We start from the raw sequence: 17,942 nt of genomic DNA, 5'->3' as shown, positions 1-17,942 counted from the left end.
TCCAAAATGTAATAAGAATGTCGCAGTCAGGGTGCCCGTATAGCTCAATGGGTTAAGCGGGTGAACCACATATAGGAGCTGCTCTCCGACGCAGCAGCCAAGGTTCGACTCCAGCTCATGGCTCTTCGCTGCATGTCTTCGCCCACTTTTCTCCCCCGTTCCCTTTCACTTAGCCTGTCAAATAAGGAAAAAATAAAGGGCCCCCCCAACAATAAAACAGCACAAAAACGTCATAGTTGAGTATGTCGTCCAAAATGTCATAAAAACGTCATAGTTTAGTATGTTGTCCAAAAACTAATAAAAACGTCATAGTTTAGTATGTCGTCCAAAATGGCACAAAAACTTCACAAAAGCATCATAGTTTAGTATGTCGTCCAAACTGGCATAAAAACATCATACTTTAGTATGTCATCCAAAATGACTTAAAAATGTCATAATTAGTCTGTCGTCCAAAAACTAATAAAAACATCATAGTTTAGTATGTCGTCCAAAATGGCACAAAAACGTCATTGTTCAGTATGTCGTCCACAATGTAACAAAAACATCATAGTTTAGTATGTCGTCCAAAATGTTACAAAAACTTCACAAAAACATCATAGTTTAGTATGTCGTCAAAACTGGCATAAAAATGTCATAGTTTGGTATGTCATCCAAAATGTAATAAGAATGTCGTAGTTGGGGTGCCCGTATAGCTCAATGGGTTAAGCAAGTGAACTATATATAGGAGCTGATCTCAGACGCAGCGGCCAAGATTCGACTCCAGCTCATGGCTCTTTGCTGCATGTCCTCGCCCACTTTTCTCCCCCGTTCCATTTCACTTAGCCTGTCAAATAAGGAGGAAAAAGGGCCCCCTCCAACAATAAAACAGCATAAAAACGTCATAGTTTATTATGTCGTCCAAAATGGCTCAAAAACGTCATAAAAATGTCATAGCTAAGTATGTCGTCCAAAATGTCACAAAAACGTCATAGTTTAGTATGGCGTCCAAAATGTCACAAAAATGTCATAGTTTAGTATGGCGTCCAAAATGGCTCAAAAATGTCATAAAAATGTCAGTTTAGCATGTCGTCCAAAATGTCACAAAAACGTCATAAAACTGTCATAGTTTAGTATGTCGTCCAAAATGTCACAAAAACGTCATAAAACCGTCATAGTTTAGTATGTCGTCCAAAATGACATAAAAACGTCATAGTTTAATATGTCATCCAAAATGTAATAAGAATGTTGTAGTCAGGGCACCCGTATAGCTCAATGGGTTAAGCGGGTGAACCACGTATAGGAGCTGATCTCCAACGCAGCGGCCCAGGTTTGACTCCAGCTCACGGCCCTTTGCTGCGTGTCTTTGCCAACCTTTCTCCCCCGTTCCCTGTCACTCTCTCACTTAGCCTGTCAAATAAGGAAGAAAAAGGCCCCCCCACAAAAAACGGCATAAAATAGCATAAAAACGTCATAGTTGAGTATGTCGTCCAAAATGTCATAAAAACGTCATAGTTTAGTATGTTGTCCAAAAACTAATAAAAACGTCATAGTTTATTATGTCGTCCAAAATGGCTTAAAAACGTGATAGTTTAGTATGTCGTCCAAAATGGCTTAAAAACGTGATAGTTTTGTATGTCGTCAAAACTTGCATAAAAATGTCATAGTTTGGTATGTCATCCAAAATGTAATAAGAATGTCGTAGTTGGGGTGCCCGTATAGCTCAATGGGTTAAGCAAGTGAACTATATATAGGAGCTGCTCTCCGACGCAGCGGCCAAGGTTCGACTCCAGCTCATGGCTCTTTGCTGCATGTCCTCGCCCACTTTTCTCCCCCGTTCCATTTCACTTAGAATGTCAAATAAGGAGGAAAAAGGGCCCCCTCCAACAATAAAACAGCATAAAAACGTCATAGTTTATTATGTCGTCCAAAATGGCTCAAAAACATCATAAAACTGTCATAGCTAAGTATGTCGTCCAAAATGGCACAAAAACGTCATAGTTTAGTATGGCGTCCAAAATGTCACAAAAATGTCATAGTTTAGTATGGCGTCCAAAATGGCTCAAAAATGTCATAAAAATGTCAGTTTAGTATGTCGTCCAAAATGGCATAAAAACGTCATAGTTTAGCATGTCGTCCAAAATGTCACAAAAACGTCATAAAACCGTCATAGTTTAGTATGTCGTCCAAAATGGCATAAAAACGTCATAGTTTAGTATGTCATCCAAAATGTAATAAGAATGTTGTAGTCAGGGCGCCCGTATAGCTCAATGGGTTAAGCGGGTGAACCACGTATAGGAGCTGATCTCCAACGCAGCGGCCCAGGTTTGACTCCAGCTCACGGCCCTTTGCTGCGTGTCTTTGCCAACTTTTCTCCCCCGTTCCCTGTCACTCTCTCACTTAGCCTGTCAAATAAGGAAGAAAAAGGCCCCCCCACAAAAAACGGCATAAAATAGCATAAAAACGTCATAGTTGAGTATGTTGTCCAAAAACTAATAAAAACGTCATAGTTTATTATGTCGTCCAAAATGGCTTAAAAACGTCATAGTTTAGTATGTCGTCCAAAATGGCTTAAAAACGTGATAGTTTAGTATGTCGTCAAAACTTGCATAAAAATGTCATAGTTTGGTATGTCATCCAAAATGTAATAAGAATGTCGTAGTCAGGGTGCCCGTATAGCTCAATGGGTTAAGCGGGTGAACCACATATAGGAGCTGCTCTCCGACGCAGCGGCCAAGGTTCGACTCCAGCTCATGGCTCTTTGCTGCATGTCTTCGCCCACTTTTCTCCCCCGTTCCCTTTCACTTAGCCTGTCAAATAAGGAAAAAAAAGGCCCCCCCAACAATAAATTAGCACAAAAACGTCATAGTTGAGTATGTCGTCCAAAATGTCATAAAAACGTCATAGTTGAGTATGTCGTCCAAAATGTCATAAAAACGTCATAGTTGAGTATGTTGTCCAAAAACTAATAAAAACGTCATAGTTTAGTACGTCGTCCAAAATGGCATAAAACTGTCATAGTTTAGTATGTCGTCCGAAAATGGACAAAAAAACATCTTAGTTCAGTATGTCATCTGAAAATGAACAATAAACGCAATTATTTGTGCGACAAGTGAACAAAATGTCATGGTTTAGTATGTTGTCCAAAAAAGGACAGAAAATGTCTATTTGTGCGAAAATTGAACAAAACGTCATAGTTTTGTGTGTCGTCCAAAATGTCATAAAAACGACAGTTTAGTATGTCATCCAAAATTTGAAAAAAAAGTCATAGTTTAGTATGTCATCTTAAATGTCATAAAAACGTCAGTTTAGTTTATCGTCCGACATGGCAAAAAAATTTCAGTTCAGTATGTTATCTCAAATGGCATGAAAATGTCAGTTTAGTATGCTGTCTGAAAAGGTCTGAAGACATCATAGTTTATTATGTCACCCTAAACGGCATAAAAACATCATGCGTATGTCATTCACAATGTCAGTAGAAATAGCAGAAAAATATTACGGAACGCGGCTTAGTAATGCGACGATCAAAATACGTTTGTCCTTTTATTAATCTGTGAATCTTTCTGTTGGTCTGTTAGCAACATTACTCAAAAACGGACTAATGGATTTCAATGTAATCTTCAAGAAAGTTAAGAAATGACACAAGGGCCACCTCATTAGATTTTGGCAGTGATATAGTATTGATCCACAGATTTGTTAAGGATTTCTGTATCATTACGAGATTGCATCACAGCGTCACTAACTATGACAACAAATGAACACTAGGTCATGCCAACTGCTGACAATCACATGATTGTGATCCTACTTCAAATCAACCAGGATTTATCCATTGGAAATGACACAAGAAACAATTAATTAAATGGTGGGGGTGTTTCCGAGTCCCATCAATTCCCGCCACAGTCTACATGTTTAGGTCACGCAATTCGGTATCCTTACATAGCGTACACATGTAAAACACCGTAACGTGCTCACCGTAACGTCAGTTTTTATTCAAGATTTCATCCGTCTGAAATGATATAAAGCCTGAGCAGCGTTGGCGTAGTGCTGTGCTCTCTCAGTGCTTTTCTTGTAAAATATGTCATGTTTAGTATGCTTTCAAAAACATCAGGAATTTAGCAGAGTAGAACATTTAATAGAAACTCGCCTCCTCTGGAACCACAGCAGCCCAAGAGTTCCTCCGAGGCCAATCTCAGACTTGAAGACCTCAGTGATGGGCATGCCAGCATAGATTAGCTCCTGCCCTCTCTCATCACAGATGCTGGTCATGAAAGAAGCTGGCTTACGGATCAGACCCAGCTCCTGAAAAGCAAAAGGACAGTACAACAAAATGTTCAGGTTTTTCTCACCTCATGACCCAAAACTAAATTTTATAGGCTGCCTGGCATGAACACTCACTCGTGCCCAGGAGTAATCCATCGGTACAGTGGGCGGAGGAACCTCTTCAGCTGGCTGAATAACCCCTTTAGCGACAAGGTCATCATACACTAATCTGCATGGAGGAAAAATAACACAAAAATTTAAAAATCATGCCAAGAACCACAGTATTTTTTCTTGACAGGGTAAAGTTACGAAACAAATATGACTGTGCACTGACTTGATGATCTCTCCCAGCTCATCAAAGCTCTTAGGGACAAACACTCCAGCTTCCTTCAAAGCCTTGTTCTTAGCTACAGCCGTCTCTGAAGCCTGGTTGGCACAAGCTCCTGCATGCCCAAACTGAACCTAAGGGGGAAAAGAAGAGCAAAAAATGGTCCAAAAAAAAAAAAAAAAGGAATTAAAACAGCTGTTGACCTCCTGAACCCCGAAACACATTGCAAGAGTTGTAAAATTAGCTAACATCCAACCACTCATCAGTTCAAGAAACTGAAAAGAGAATGCTTTTTATTGTTGTTTAAATGTATGTATAACATGCAATTTCTAAATTAGCAAAAATAAAAAAACATAAAATATAAAATTGTTCAAAAACAGTTACAGAGGAGCATGTTCTCGAAAGCTTGAATTTGAGTTTGTAGAGGTTGTAGCAACACAAGAACTTAATGTAGAGCTCCATTTTTCCTTTTTTGATAACACCTGTGGGCACTTGGAAAAATGTTGTGTACATTAGTTCTATGGTTTCTCAACTTTTTAATGAAAAAAAAAATCAAAAAACGTGTTGCTTTTCCAACTGCACAGAAGACATTCTGAGCTCCCTCAACCTCTTCATGGTTGTTGTTTCCATAGAGGTGCAGAACTTTATACTGCAGTGGAAATGGAACAACAGTGAGTGAAAGAGGTGACAGGAGCTAGAATCGCTCAACATTTGCCCTCTTACCTCTGAGGAGAACATAGTTGCACAAGTGCCGATACACCAGCAGACCACTGGCTTCGTGATCCTGCCTTGCTTAATTGCCTGGCAGATCTTGTATTCCTCAGTGCCGCCGATCTGTTCGAAAGCAGATACAGATATAGGATATAATAAAAACTGAAATTTGGACAAAGCTACAGGTACCAAAGCGGAGGTTTGTGCCTCACCTCTCCCAGTACTACAATCATCTTTACTCCAGGAGTGTCTTGGTATCGCAGCACGTGGTCAGTAAACACTGAACCTGGATATCTACAGGAGAGTCCAGGTTTACACGCCAGCTCAAACTCATATGCATACATATTGCAGATAAAACAGTTCTTTACCTGTCTCCGCCAATGGCTACACCTTCAAAAACACCGTCAGTGGTGCGGGAGATGATGTTGTTGAGTTCATTGGACATCCCTCCTGATCGGGACACGTAGGCCACGCTACCCGGACGGTAGAGTTTAGAGGCCAGGATGTTATCCAGCATTCCTCCTGTGTTCCCGATCTTGAAGCAGCCCGGCTTGATTCCTCCAACCTGCATACAAAACACACTCATATTTTTTCCCCTGACAAAAAGAACGAAGTAAAATCCTGATAATTTCCTGCGAGGTGATATGAGGCTTACAGTTGCCGGTCCGATGATTGTGACTCCTTTCTCATCAGCCGTCTTGATGATCCGCCTGGTGTGGGCTTCTGGGATTCCCTCAGCAATGATGGCAATGGTGTGAATCTGAAAGCAATTAAAAAGGAAGATTCACCTGCAGAAACGGTAGTCTTTACAGCGCTGTGTAGAATGGTCTGCTGCAGACATTGGCATTGAGGCCAAGATAGAGCAACAGTGTATCTAAAGCTGAGTAAAACATGAAGCTGAAATGGCATGGTTACCATTCAGTGAGCCACACTAAAGACCTCTGTTTACCTGTGGGTACTGCATGGTTTCCATGGTGCTGTCAAAGGCCGAACGCAAAGAGGCGAAGTTGATGAGCACGTCCACATCTGGATGCTTCTTCATGGCGTCACCCATGTTCTTATACACAGGAATCAGGATTTCTTTATGGCCCCAGTAGAACTTCTGTTTGTGGTCGCCTCTGCAGGAAAGCACAGAAGTTTACTCAGAGGCTCTTGAAATTAAATGCACAATGAAGAACTAAACAGAGGACTAAGAGGACTTACGTGAAAGGGTAAACCATGGCAGCAACTGATGGTTCCTCTCTGGAACAAACGTAGTCGAAGTCCAACATTCCCTGAACTGCTCGAGTCTGCATCCCCCAAACCAGAGACTTGGTGTGTTTGCTGAACAGGGTTGTTGCTTTGGCTAAAGGGAAAGAAAAGCTGTTGATGAGAGGAACTGAACACAAAGACACAATAGCTCTTTTCAGACCTGGAATACACAACACTTCTGTTAATGTTTGGCAAGTCAGACCGAGAATTTCAACTACCTCCGCAGCAAGGTAACATCAGATGGCAGATCAGACCAGGAGATCAAGAGACGTATTACCATAGACAAAGATGCTTTTAACAAGAAAAAGACCATCTACATGAATACACACATCAGTATGCCGACAAAACTAAGAATCCTCAGATGCTACATATGGTCAATCTTATATGGATGCGAAACGCGGACAATATCAAACAATAGACAGAAGAGACTCCAGGCAATGGACGTGTGGTTCCTATGAAGAATGCTAAAGATATCATGGGTAGAAAGAATAACCAATGAAGATGTGCTTACAAGAGCAAACGCAAAAAGAACAATACCGGCAACCATCCAATCGAGAAAAATTTAATTCCTAGGACATGTAATGTGGAAGAGCAGCATAGCGAATCTTACAAAAACAGGTAAAATAGAATGGAAAAAGCAAGAAAATGCCGTAGAATGACATATTGACAACATCAAGGACTGGACAAATACATCGATGGCTAACACTGTACTACTTGCAACGTATGACAGAGAAAAAGTGGAAAGGCATGATCATCACCGCGATTAAGCAAGACACCCAAGAAGAAGAGAAAGTCTCATTAATCTGACCTGTGACAGATGGCAGTTTCATTTTTCTGGACATTTTTGTTTGTAATAAATGTGAATTGTAGACCAAAATGAATGAGAAAGGTGTTTTGTGATACTGGCTCCAACTTTGACATTTTTGTCCAATATTGGTGCTGAAATGTCTGAAAAGCTTGGCCAAAAAGCACCTCATACAACTCAAAGTGCTGTTTAGTAGCATTAAATTAACAAAAAAGGGGTGTGCGTCTGAAATTAGATGAAGATAGACCGGTTCTGTAGAAGTTTTGTGATTGAAAAGGACATTTCTGCATCAATGTGATAAAAAAAAAAAAAAGCAGAAATCAGCTTTTATCACCACACAACCAGGGAAACTCCACTTAAGTTGCTTTTTGCTTTTATAGATTAACAGTCGCTTTCTGTTTGATCTAGTTTGGATTGCAGAGTCCTCTTGTTGTCCAAAGAGGGAGCTGTGGTACCTAAACTCCGCCATGCAGGACAACAAGGCTTCAATCTATCATACTGCCATGAAATCATGTATGAAATCTGTGCGTGTTTTCTCACCAGCAGGAGCTCCAGTTTTCGCCTTCTTGGCCGGCGAGCCTTCAACTCTGGCTTTGTTCTCAGAAAAAGAAGCTGTTCTGCTGGACGACGGAGTCTGGAAGCGACAAAAAGAAAAATGATATGCATTTTTAATTCCACTGTGCTGATTTGATGAAACGTGTGCCAATAAAGACAGCTCTGTTGAGGATGGGTCTGCTTTAAACTGGTTAAAACCGTGCTTCTTTATATTTTTGTAGCTGGATAAAAGGAGACCTTCAGGCTATGTTATGAGACATCACCTGCACACAATGTACAAAGTGAGATTTGTTGTCCTGTTGTCCTACAAGAACAGCAAAAAAAAAAAAATGCAGTTTTTCTTACTTTTTCTGTTGCATGTTTGCACTAATTCCATTTTGTCGTGGTATACTGGCCTCTCCATTAGAGAGGAAACTCAAACATGCATGCTTGTACGTGCACATGCTGGTGAAGTCCTTCCTCCTGCACATTCCTAATGGAAGCCTCGGGCAGCACTACTGACTCTAGACGACAAGCAGCTCACAATAGCCTGTGATGCTCTCACACAAAGAGCTTCTGATTATGTGGTTCAGTAAAAGGACAGTGAAACAGAGGAAGTGAAACAGAGGCCTGGAAGTCCTCCTCCACTGATGACGTAAACACACAGCATCCCAGTGGCCCGGTTTGTCTCCATGGAAACGATAATGAGTGTCGTACCGATGTACTGCCGCTGGAGTTGAGCAGGAAGTTGGCGGTGTGGGCAGCGACGGGAGGCTGGTTGGGGATCGGCCTGTGGCCCAGCGCCATGCCGACGATGGCCGTCATGTGGGTTTCTGTGCCGAAGACGTGAATCGGGATCCCGGTGGTCTTTCCTGAGGAGGAATTAAATCAAAATCAGCAGGTGAGGCTGATAATATACAACAGAAGTGAGGACACAACTGTGCAACATCACTCAAATGTCACATGATTAAAAAGTGTATCACCTCATAGTTTAGCATTATGTGTAATTTGAACAGAAGATATTTCCTGTTATGTCAAATCAGAAACCAACAGCTTTAGGGCTGGACCCGAATACCCTTTTGCTACGGCGGTATCTGGATATTAATTTTGGTATCCAAATATTCGCCCCCCGGTCGGATGTTACTGGGCGCAACAAATATGTGGCTACTGTCTTCCCGCCGCCTTCATCGGCTCATCCCATCGTGTGATCACATGAACATATACACATATGTCGATGTGATCACCCCCTCCTCCCCCCAGACGAAAATATTCGGAGCTCGTCTCTTCCTTTCACCTTCGGCCCACTTCGGCTCCTCCATTCGTGTTTGTAAACTCCACCCGAATGGCCACGTGGCTGTCGACGTCACGCTTCACTTCGTTGCATAAACAGACATTCATCTATAAATATCATCTCACAACATTTTTTTAGAGCTTCCTATCATCACACTCCCACTTCTGTGCTTCACTGTCAGGACTATGCATTCATTGTATTTCTGGTCTGGTTCACATCAAACATGCCGGACTCCATCTGAGCTGAACTAATTTTTCTTGGTGTCATCTGACCAAAAGCAAAAATTTATCAGGTTTCTTTTCATGCTCTACAGCACGGCACCATTTTAGGAGGACGACCACTGCAGCTCTGATTAGAGGTACTATTGCTCCTTCTATACCTCCTGATGACTGCTGAAACTAGATTTTACCCCATCACTGATCTTCTTGTATCCTTTTCTATCGTTGGGAAGCAGATTTTTCAGAATCTCTGTTCAATTCATTCACATATGGAGCCACGATGTAGATTTAGACAAAACTCATGGGTCCAAATCTGAGAAAGTTCCGCTGTTCACAGCTCATTGTAGAACCGTGATAATGTAGTTTGAGTAGAAATTACAGTTGCGTTTAGTTTCATGTAGTTTAGTTTCAGTGATCACAGCAGCATTCAGTTTTTTTGCATTCAGTTAAGAAGAAATACTCGACTGTTCAACTTCGAAACGCAGCTTGAACTCAACTTACCAACTTCTCCCATCACTCTGAGACCCTCCTGGTAGTTTGGGCCTCCACGGCGGACAAAAATGGTGACTTCATGCTCCTTTAGTGGCACCTGATAGTCTCTGATAGCTCGAACAATCCCCTAAAAAAAGACAAAGATACACTTAGTGGAAAATGTAATATTAAGGTAAATTTGTAAACTACATGGAAGTGATGCTGAACCTTAAACGTCGCTGCTACATTTGTGAAGTTTGCAATGCTTCCTCCGATGATCAGAACCTTCCCTGGAACACATTATGAGAGGATTTGTTACATTTTACACTAAAAAAGAAAGGGAAAGAGCTCAATCGGTAGATTTTCCCACCATCACGGTGCTTCTCTCTGGTCATCAGAGACAGGATGGTCTTGGCGTAGTCGTACGTTTGCTGTTCGCTTGGAGCTCCTGAATATTCTCCATAATTGGCGAGTTCGTCGACTCCACCGAGGTCACAGATTGTGTCGCTGGAAGAAGGCAAAAGTAGTAACTTCGGCTGCACAACTCCAAGACAGGACAGACTTTTCAGCTGCAGCTACGTCGTCAGAAAAAGTTTTATATAGTTGAATTAGTACCTCACTGGAAACAGATAAAACAGCTTCACTGTGCTCAGAGGGAATAATTAGTCACAGCTGATGTGTTTTCACGTCACGGTTTCCGCCCCGACAGACGGCAAAACGCCGTTTGTTCCTCCAGACTACCATCCAGGAATCTAATTTACAGGAAGCTGAATCTGCAGCATCCGTCTCACTGCTGCATCTTCTAAACCTAATTATGAGCAGTGGAATCATTATAACGAGGACGAAGCCTGGGGACAGTTTAGGACAAACATCCAGGTGAATCATCTCACATGTGGATTATTGGGTTTTACTTATTTCAGGGTTTCTTTTCACAAAACACCTGCCAGTGGGTTTTTAAAAATGGTCAAATTAACACTGTTTATCATGGCAATATACTGTAAAAACTGAAAGATTTTCAGCTTTCAAACAGTCCTTCAACAGCAGAACATGCATGACTCAAGGTTTTGTGGGGAAAAAAAATCTAAACTAAAATCAGGATAATTCAGCAAAACCACTTTAATCTACATCTCTCATTTAAAAATGTGCCAAAAATGGACTTTTTGTAGTATCTAGATTGTGTAAAAAACTAAAAAGGCAGCTTAGAAAAGCATTTTATCTTGGAAAAAGATTGCAATTGCAGCATTTATCAAAGGCAGTAGCTGCAAAAATTATTTAATTTTCATAATTTTCTCATGTGTCATAGGCACTTCCAACAAAAATTGCAAGCTTTAAATTGAAAAATCTGCAAAAAGCAGAAACTGTTTGCAATCACAAAATTATGCGCTTTTTGCTTCAACTGTGATGCTATTATTTTAACTGAGAATTCCTCTTCTAATAAAAAAAGGCTGTGATTGGACCTGATTCAGACAAGTGAAACCAGAAATATTATTGGAGGCAGATGCCGTTAAAAACAGAATGAATTGATAGATTGTCAATTTTCTTGGAGCTAGTGGTGGAGTCCTGGAGCTAATCATGTATGACATTCATTATGTAAGAAAACGGAAGGAAATCTAAGCTAAAAACTGTGACAGTGAATCAAAATCACTTTATTTCTACTGGTCACATTTTTAAAAAAAAAATGTCAAAAAACCTACAGAATCCAGATTCTGTAAAGAACAAAAAAATATATACTTATCTTCAACCAACAGTCACCTGAAAAAAACAGACTGTTTTGGGTTGAACTGTAGGCTGTGTTTACAATAGAAAGAAGTATGGAAAAAAGAAAAAGAAAAATGCAATTAATTAAATATCTAAAGTATATGGAGCCATGATTTCTTTACCAAGTGTTGGTAAGGTGTGAGCACATGTGGATTCCAGGTTTTTCCAGCTGTTGTAAAACTAATAATGAAAAATTCAACTTTCATTCTGTCCTTTTGTGTGAATTATGGCATTCTAACTGCGTCTTTCCGCACAGACAACACTCCTACGTTCTCTCTTCTTCATCGTGGTTGTTCTTGTTTCCATAGAGGTGCAGGGCTTTGTGCAAACATATATTCAGATTTATATTATATTTATATATATATTTTTGAGATTTCTATGGATCTTTTGTATCATTTTTGCATCTTCTTGTGCCTTTTTTAATGCTTTTTGTGTTATTTTGGCATCTTTTGTGTCATTTTTACATCTATTTGTGTCATTTGTGCACCTTTAAAACATTGTGTGTCATTCTGCACAGTTCTCCTTCTTCATGGTTGTTCTGTTTCCATAGAGGTGCAGGATTTTATACTGCAGTGAAAGATGACCCCACAGTGAGTAAAAATCTAACAGGATAATTCAGTTTGTACCTGTAAACCACCGAGGCTCCTCCTCCGGCCACCATGGTCCAGATTCGGCCTCGAGGGTTGAGCAGCGTCAGTTTGAGACTCGCTCCGCTCTTGGCATCAAGGTCAGCGATGTAAGCCTCCTGAGAAACAGAAGGAAAGGGTTTGAGAAGGGATTAAAAAAAGCAGTTAAATCAAAGCTAGGAGGGCTGGTTGCTGCCTCAATCAGAGCAGGACGTCTACAAGCAGCTCTCCATGAGGCTGCAGCTCATGTTTTCTGCTGTTAAAGGGTCATTAATTAGAAATGGTGAGTGGATGTGAAACACGTCAGCGGTTGTTTGTGACAGTCAGGACACAGCTGGTGGCTCAGAGTGAAAAAAAACCTCCCAATCAAAGCCTCCCGCTGTCCCTCAACTCCCAGAGTCCAATTAGAGCGAACCGTCTGCTGCACAGACAGTCGGTCGCAAAAACAAGCTCCCACATGATGATTCGGATAAAAAACAGCCAACATCCCGTAGACAAAACACCTCCACAGACTCATTTCTTTGTTTTATCTGCACTACAGGTAATTTATACCTCTTATAAGGTGTTATTTGGAGTACGCTGTTCAACTGTAAAGTAGATTTGATTAACTATAATTAATGTCCTTCTTCTGCAAACATTTTAGCAAATCAAACTTACTGATATAGAACATTTAAAAATAACCAGAGCTGACCAAAGTGCTTCAAATGTGAACAAAAATGAGTGCAAAAAAACCCAGCTAATTTGTAAAATAGAGTAAGATTGCCTAAGATATTAAAACAGAGCAAAAATAAGCTTATGACAAAATAAATATCAAATATAAATAAAACTTTTATTATCATATCTTTAGCATTTCCTGAAGGACATTAGTATTCCTTCATCCTTCAGAGATTTAATTTCATCTAAATGCACAGCAACTCATTTTTTTAAATCTAAATGAGACGTAAAATTGATAAACAAGTTTGCAGATGAAGCCTCAGCTTCTAATTAGACATTAGCGGTGAATATACACACGATCTGTTCTTTCAAACAAACTGCAGAATTAAACCAGAAGTTACCTCAATAACCTCAAATCTTTGGCTAAAATGGTCAAACAAGAGGACTTTGACCGAGGAATGTGAGGTTCAAGTCCTGAGAGAAGCTGAAAATGACCTTTTGTTGACCTTTTGTTCGACTATTTTTGTGCATTTGAAGGGAGCGTATCGGCCTGTGTTCATCTGGAGGACAGAAAGATGCTGCTTCAATGCTGACACATAGTTCAAAGAATAGAAAACGACACATAATTAACAACAGCCACCTCATCTCAGGTAATTCCTACCTTGTTTAAGTTTCACTGATTACAATCAAATCCATTTTGTGATTGTAATTCACAGATTCACATTATTTGAAGCAATGAAGTTAGAAACAGTATGCCATTTTGTCCATTATTATCTATAATAATCAATAAATTGTTGTTTCTCAAATCCCAAGAAAGCTTCCACAAAAATGAAACAAAATCTTCACATTTAACGAACTGCAAAGACAGAATTTAGACTTTCCTTCTCACAACAATAATTCAAACCGATCAATCAGTTCCCTGTACCTGCAGTTTTGTGTCTCTATATGTTGACACAGAAATCCACATATTTACTGTAAATGTCAATGATCAGATCTGATATGTTGGATGTTCTCTTCTGCATTTAGACAAGATCTTATTAGAAAAGATGATAAACAGCCCCATGTTGCCATTAGAGTGGACTTTTGATGCTAAATAAAGAACATTTGGATAAATCAGATGATAATCTTTATATGTATTCATATAGATATACAAATTAGGTATGTGGAATTCTATTGAAAACAACAGGATTATTCTTGTGTACTTCACAACTTTCCGTAAGGACAATGTTTGACTCCGCACCACCATCTGCTCTGCTACATGTGCTGCAGAGGGTGCTTATGGACCAAAAACAATGGATTCTTAGCTGCTCCATGTTTGCATAATATCTTTTACGCACATTTTGAAGTCGTCACATTAGAAAAGGTTCATATAAACTGGAACGAAAACGTCCCTGATTTTGTAAATTTTTACTCTTACTTGCAGTTTTTGACAAAAAAAAAAAAAAAGGCCTTAAGAGAGACGGAAACGCCTTTTATGAATAAGTTCTGACTTCTTCTGCATCTCGATAGCATGAAACGTGGCCCAAACCAGCCGATACTAAAGAGCAATTCCAATCCCAGTCAGCGTTTTTCCTCCACTCCACAACAGCGCTGACTGTTTCCTGCTGACCAACTAAAGTGTGAAGCAGCTCCTCACCTCAGGATAAGCCTCCCTTCCGAAGGGCGGCGGAAACTCCACGTCACCCCACTTGGCCTTGCAGATGTAGTCGGCGGTCGCGTCGATCTTCGCGGCCATGTCCAGAACGTAAACGCCATCTTTTGTGACCACTGAGGAAGAGGAAGAAGAAAAAGAAGCATGCTGATTTCATGTTGACCTCCAACCTCCCTGCAGGAGGAGGAAGATGGGAGTCTGGACATCAAAGCAGCAACTAGAACATCTGCTGGAGGCCATGAATCAGCTCCCAATTACTTCATTACCAACACAGGCTGCTCCATCAAACAGCCACATCATGCATTATTTAACTTCCCTCGGTGTTAAAAATGCGGCTGATTTTCTATAATACATCAGTGTTTTCCTCTCCAATTTCCCTTTGATGTCTAATTTAATAACCTGATAATATATTAATGAACTGGAAGCCATCAGGAGAGGCTTTTTCATCATTATTGTGGATTTAGGGAAGTTAAAACCCACCCAGAGGATTGATCTCTAGGTAGGTGAAGAAAAGGTCTTCATACAGGTTGAAGAGTCCGACAATGAAGCTGGACAGAATCCTGCAGAGAGACAGACAACATCCGACATGTGAAAATCCGATTTTTGGATTCGTTTCAACAGTGCCAAAGAAATAGAAGTGTTTTCTGAGCGTCTTTTTCCGATCTTTGAACGTTTAAAAATGTTCTTAGGAACCTTTAAAACCAAGAAAATGGAGGAGAAAGTTCTTCAACCCCTTAAACTATATGTAAAAGATGGCTGTAACCTGTGGATTTAAATGTTAAAGCTGCATTCTTTCACTCAACCAGCAGGGGGTGACTGAAGTATAGAAAACTGAGAAAATGATCCAATTTCTCACATGATTTTCTACTTCAGTAAACATGTTTTTAATGTGTTTTTGGTTTCATTAGTTTGTCTCAAGTCTCCTTCAGTACAGCAAGATGTTAATTTAGTAAAACATAGTCCAATTTAGAGAAAAATAAAAGGTAAATGAGGGTCCATCATTCAAATCCTCCACTTGTTGCTACATCCTGTTTCAAGAAACAAAATTAAGGGAGGTGGCTTCAAACAACTTTTCTATGTAATCTGTGTTCTTATTATGTCTGTTGATATCCAGCAATATGACATGTCCACCAGAAACTATCACAACACAGAGTGGTGATATGTCGTCAGTATTAAACTTAAGTGCCAAACATTTTTGAAATCAGTTTTTTAAATACACATATTTTACTTAAACCGCTGACATTTGATCAACAAAAAACAGAATATGTGAGAAAATGTATCAATAGTTGCAGATAAAAATCACAAATCAGAGTAATACGGAGAAAGACTGAAATGTTAACTGCAAACTAAATGCATTAGTATTTTCATAATGTGTTTTAGTATTTTATTCTCATAATGTATATAGTTTCTCTTTTGCTGCTCCCATTACTTTAATTCTTTATTTTTACTGTACCTGCACTGTATTGTAGCCCTGCAAATAGCAATAAAGTCTATTCTGTTCTATTCTATTTGCATATTTTTATATTAGTTTTGTTCCTCCTCTTTGACCGACAGCAACATCCTGATCAGATCATATGACGGAATATAGCAAATATGCAGTTTAATGTGCTCTGTGCAACAAAATTGACCGATAACCGTCTTATTTTACACCTAATTTGAGAGCTGCATCACAAACTGCAGGCGACATTGAATTATGTTTGAAGCAGAGCTGGACATGAAACAGTCCACCTGTAAATTAGCTGCAGAGTCTTCGCTGTACGTGAAGGAATAAATCTAATTTGCCTCTGTCACATGTCAGAACAGAAGCACGAAGAGCTGCTGCAGGGTTTTGTTTTCCTGCCTGTCAGATATACTGGCAGCTCAGAGCCTTTTGCGGCCCATCGGGGGGGAAAAACTGTGACCAGAAAAACCCTCGAGTGACTCAGCTTCACGTCTGAGTGTTTTGTTTTGAACCGCGGGGGTTGAGGAGGTGAGCTGTGAATTCTGAGGCGGCCTCCTCAATGTCAGCCGAGACAGCGAGTCCAGCCAGAATGTGCCGTCAGTGCTGGAGATGGATGGAAAGGAGCCGCTGGTTCAGTCCCATCAAAATAAAAGGACGTGAGCTGAATGCAGGGGGGTGGAGGCCGATCGAAGGAGGAGGAGGAGGTTTGTCATTTGTCTAATGGAAACCTTCCTCCCCCCTTCTGCTGCTCCCCCAACGTTTACTGCCAGCATGGAACCGTCCTCCAGTTTAATTACATAATGGAACAGTTCTTAGTCTGTTTTAGCAGTTTAGTGAGGAACGTGTTGGACATAATAAAATATATTCATGCATAAATGTTACAAATCATAAAGGACTTTACAGAAAAAGCAATTAGCTATTGGTTTGAAAAGGCTGTTTAAAGAACCTCCAGCTAAAAATAAATATAATGCTGCTGCAGCACTGTTACAGATAGCATCTATATTTTTGTTAAATTGAACCTCTTTATTTAGAGGAAGGTTCTTCACATGTTTTATGTGGTTCTTTAAAGTACTGAGATATTTGGTTTGGTGGCTGGTGAGACCATAAAATTAGAGCTGTAACTAACGAATATTTTTATTATCGATGAATTCTTTGGTTTATAAAACACTGGAGAACAAAAAGTAATGAGAATCCCAGGTTAGCATCTTGTAATGTGTTGTTCTGTCTGATCAAGACTCCAGGATATTAAATGTGTTCTAATGAAAGGGATCCAGAAATGCTACAAATTCTGAATATCCGACATTTTTGAGAGAAAAAAAAATTACTGAAATAATTATCAAGTTCTGGTATAACAACAGAACTGGGAGGGTCCACAAGGAATTATCATGAAAATGGTTCCTTAAAGAACATATGTTTTGTTAAATTCCACCAGTAGGAACCATTTTTTGATGGTTTACTGAGTCACCTTTGGGGGCTCTTTTAAAAACCTGTTGATAAAGGTCCTTTTTGAAACTAAAAATGGTTCTTTTATGGCACAACTGCATTCCAGTTAGCACCTCTATTTTTCTTGAATGGTTCTTCAGAAGAGTGTCGTTTGAAATGTGCTACTTTGACCCCAAGATTTTCCTTTTTATTTACGACAAAATGGACAGCAGCTCCAAATATAAACATCAGTTTTTGATCATCATCACTCGGATCTCCCCAGCTTATGATATGACGCAACCCATAGCGAATGCTCTCCTGTAACTTACGCCTTCTTGTCATTGGAGACGTTGGTCAGCAGGTTCTTCTTCACCAGGTCTTCGCTGATCTTCTCGTCCACTCCGATCAGCAGCTTCTGAGCCTTAGCGTCCACGTCTCCAACATCCACCCCACCTTCATGGTGAAACAGGACGTGGTCGCCTTCCCGAGTGGCGTAGACGCAAACGTAGAACTCTTCTTCCTGCAAAATGCATGAGTAACGTGAC

The 17,942-nt window shown here is 40.1% G+C and overlaps 1 protein-coding gene across 3 annotated transcripts in view; it reads right to left on the bottom strand.

Annotated features, from left to right (window-relative positions):
• Positions 1–17,942, bottom strand: part of aclya (ATP citrate lyase a) — a 42,822-nt gene that overhangs the window by 13,823 nt on the left and 11,057 nt on the right. For 2 of the 3 annotated variants that reach the window (XM_051941205.1, XM_051941204.1), the window contains exons 5-22: positions 17,727–17,917; positions 15,015–15,094; positions 14,520–14,650; positions 12,230–12,348; positions 10,216–10,352; positions 10,074–10,135; positions 9,876–9,993; positions 8,583–8,737; positions 7,872–7,965; positions 6,479–6,620; positions 6,225–6,393; positions 5,931–6,035; positions 5,644–5,840; positions 5,488–5,569; positions 5,288–5,398; positions 4,571–4,698; positions 4,372–4,465; positions 4,121–4,275 (exon numbers count right to left, since the gene is read on the bottom strand). In XM_051941205.1, coding sequence (XP_051797165.1) covers positions 4,121–4,275; positions 4,372–4,465; positions 4,571–4,698; positions 5,288–5,398; positions 5,488–5,569; positions 5,644–5,840; positions 5,931–6,035; positions 6,225–6,393; positions 6,479–6,620; positions 7,872–7,965; positions 8,583–8,737; positions 9,876–9,993; positions 10,074–10,135; positions 10,216–10,352; positions 12,230–12,348; positions 14,520–14,650; positions 15,015–15,094; positions 17,727–17,917 — 2,270 coding nt within the window. Of the gene's footprint in view, positions 1–2,681; positions 2,787–4,120; positions 4,276–4,371; positions 4,466–4,570; positions 4,699–5,287; positions 5,399–5,487; positions 5,570–5,643; positions 5,841–5,930; positions 6,036–6,224; positions 6,394–6,478; positions 6,621–7,871; positions 7,966–8,582; positions 8,738–9,875; positions 9,994–10,073; positions 10,136–10,215; positions 10,353–12,229; positions 12,349–14,519; positions 14,651–15,014; positions 15,095–17,726; positions 17,918–17,942 lie in introns of all 3 variants that reach the window. The other variant, XM_051941203.1, reaches the window with a different exon arrangement.

This window comes from Acanthochromis polyacanthus, chromosome 21 (genome assembly GCF_021347895.1).
Source record: "Acanthochromis polyacanthus isolate Apoly-LR-REF ecotype Palm Island chromosome 21, KAUST_Apoly_ChrSc, whole genome shotgun sequence".
NCBI classification, from domain to species: domain Eukaryota; kingdom Metazoa; phylum Chordata; class Actinopteri; family Pomacentridae; genus Acanthochromis; species Acanthochromis polyacanthus.
The sequence above is the reverse complement of the archived record's forward strand: the minus strand, read 5'-3'. Positions and strand labels throughout refer to the sequence as shown.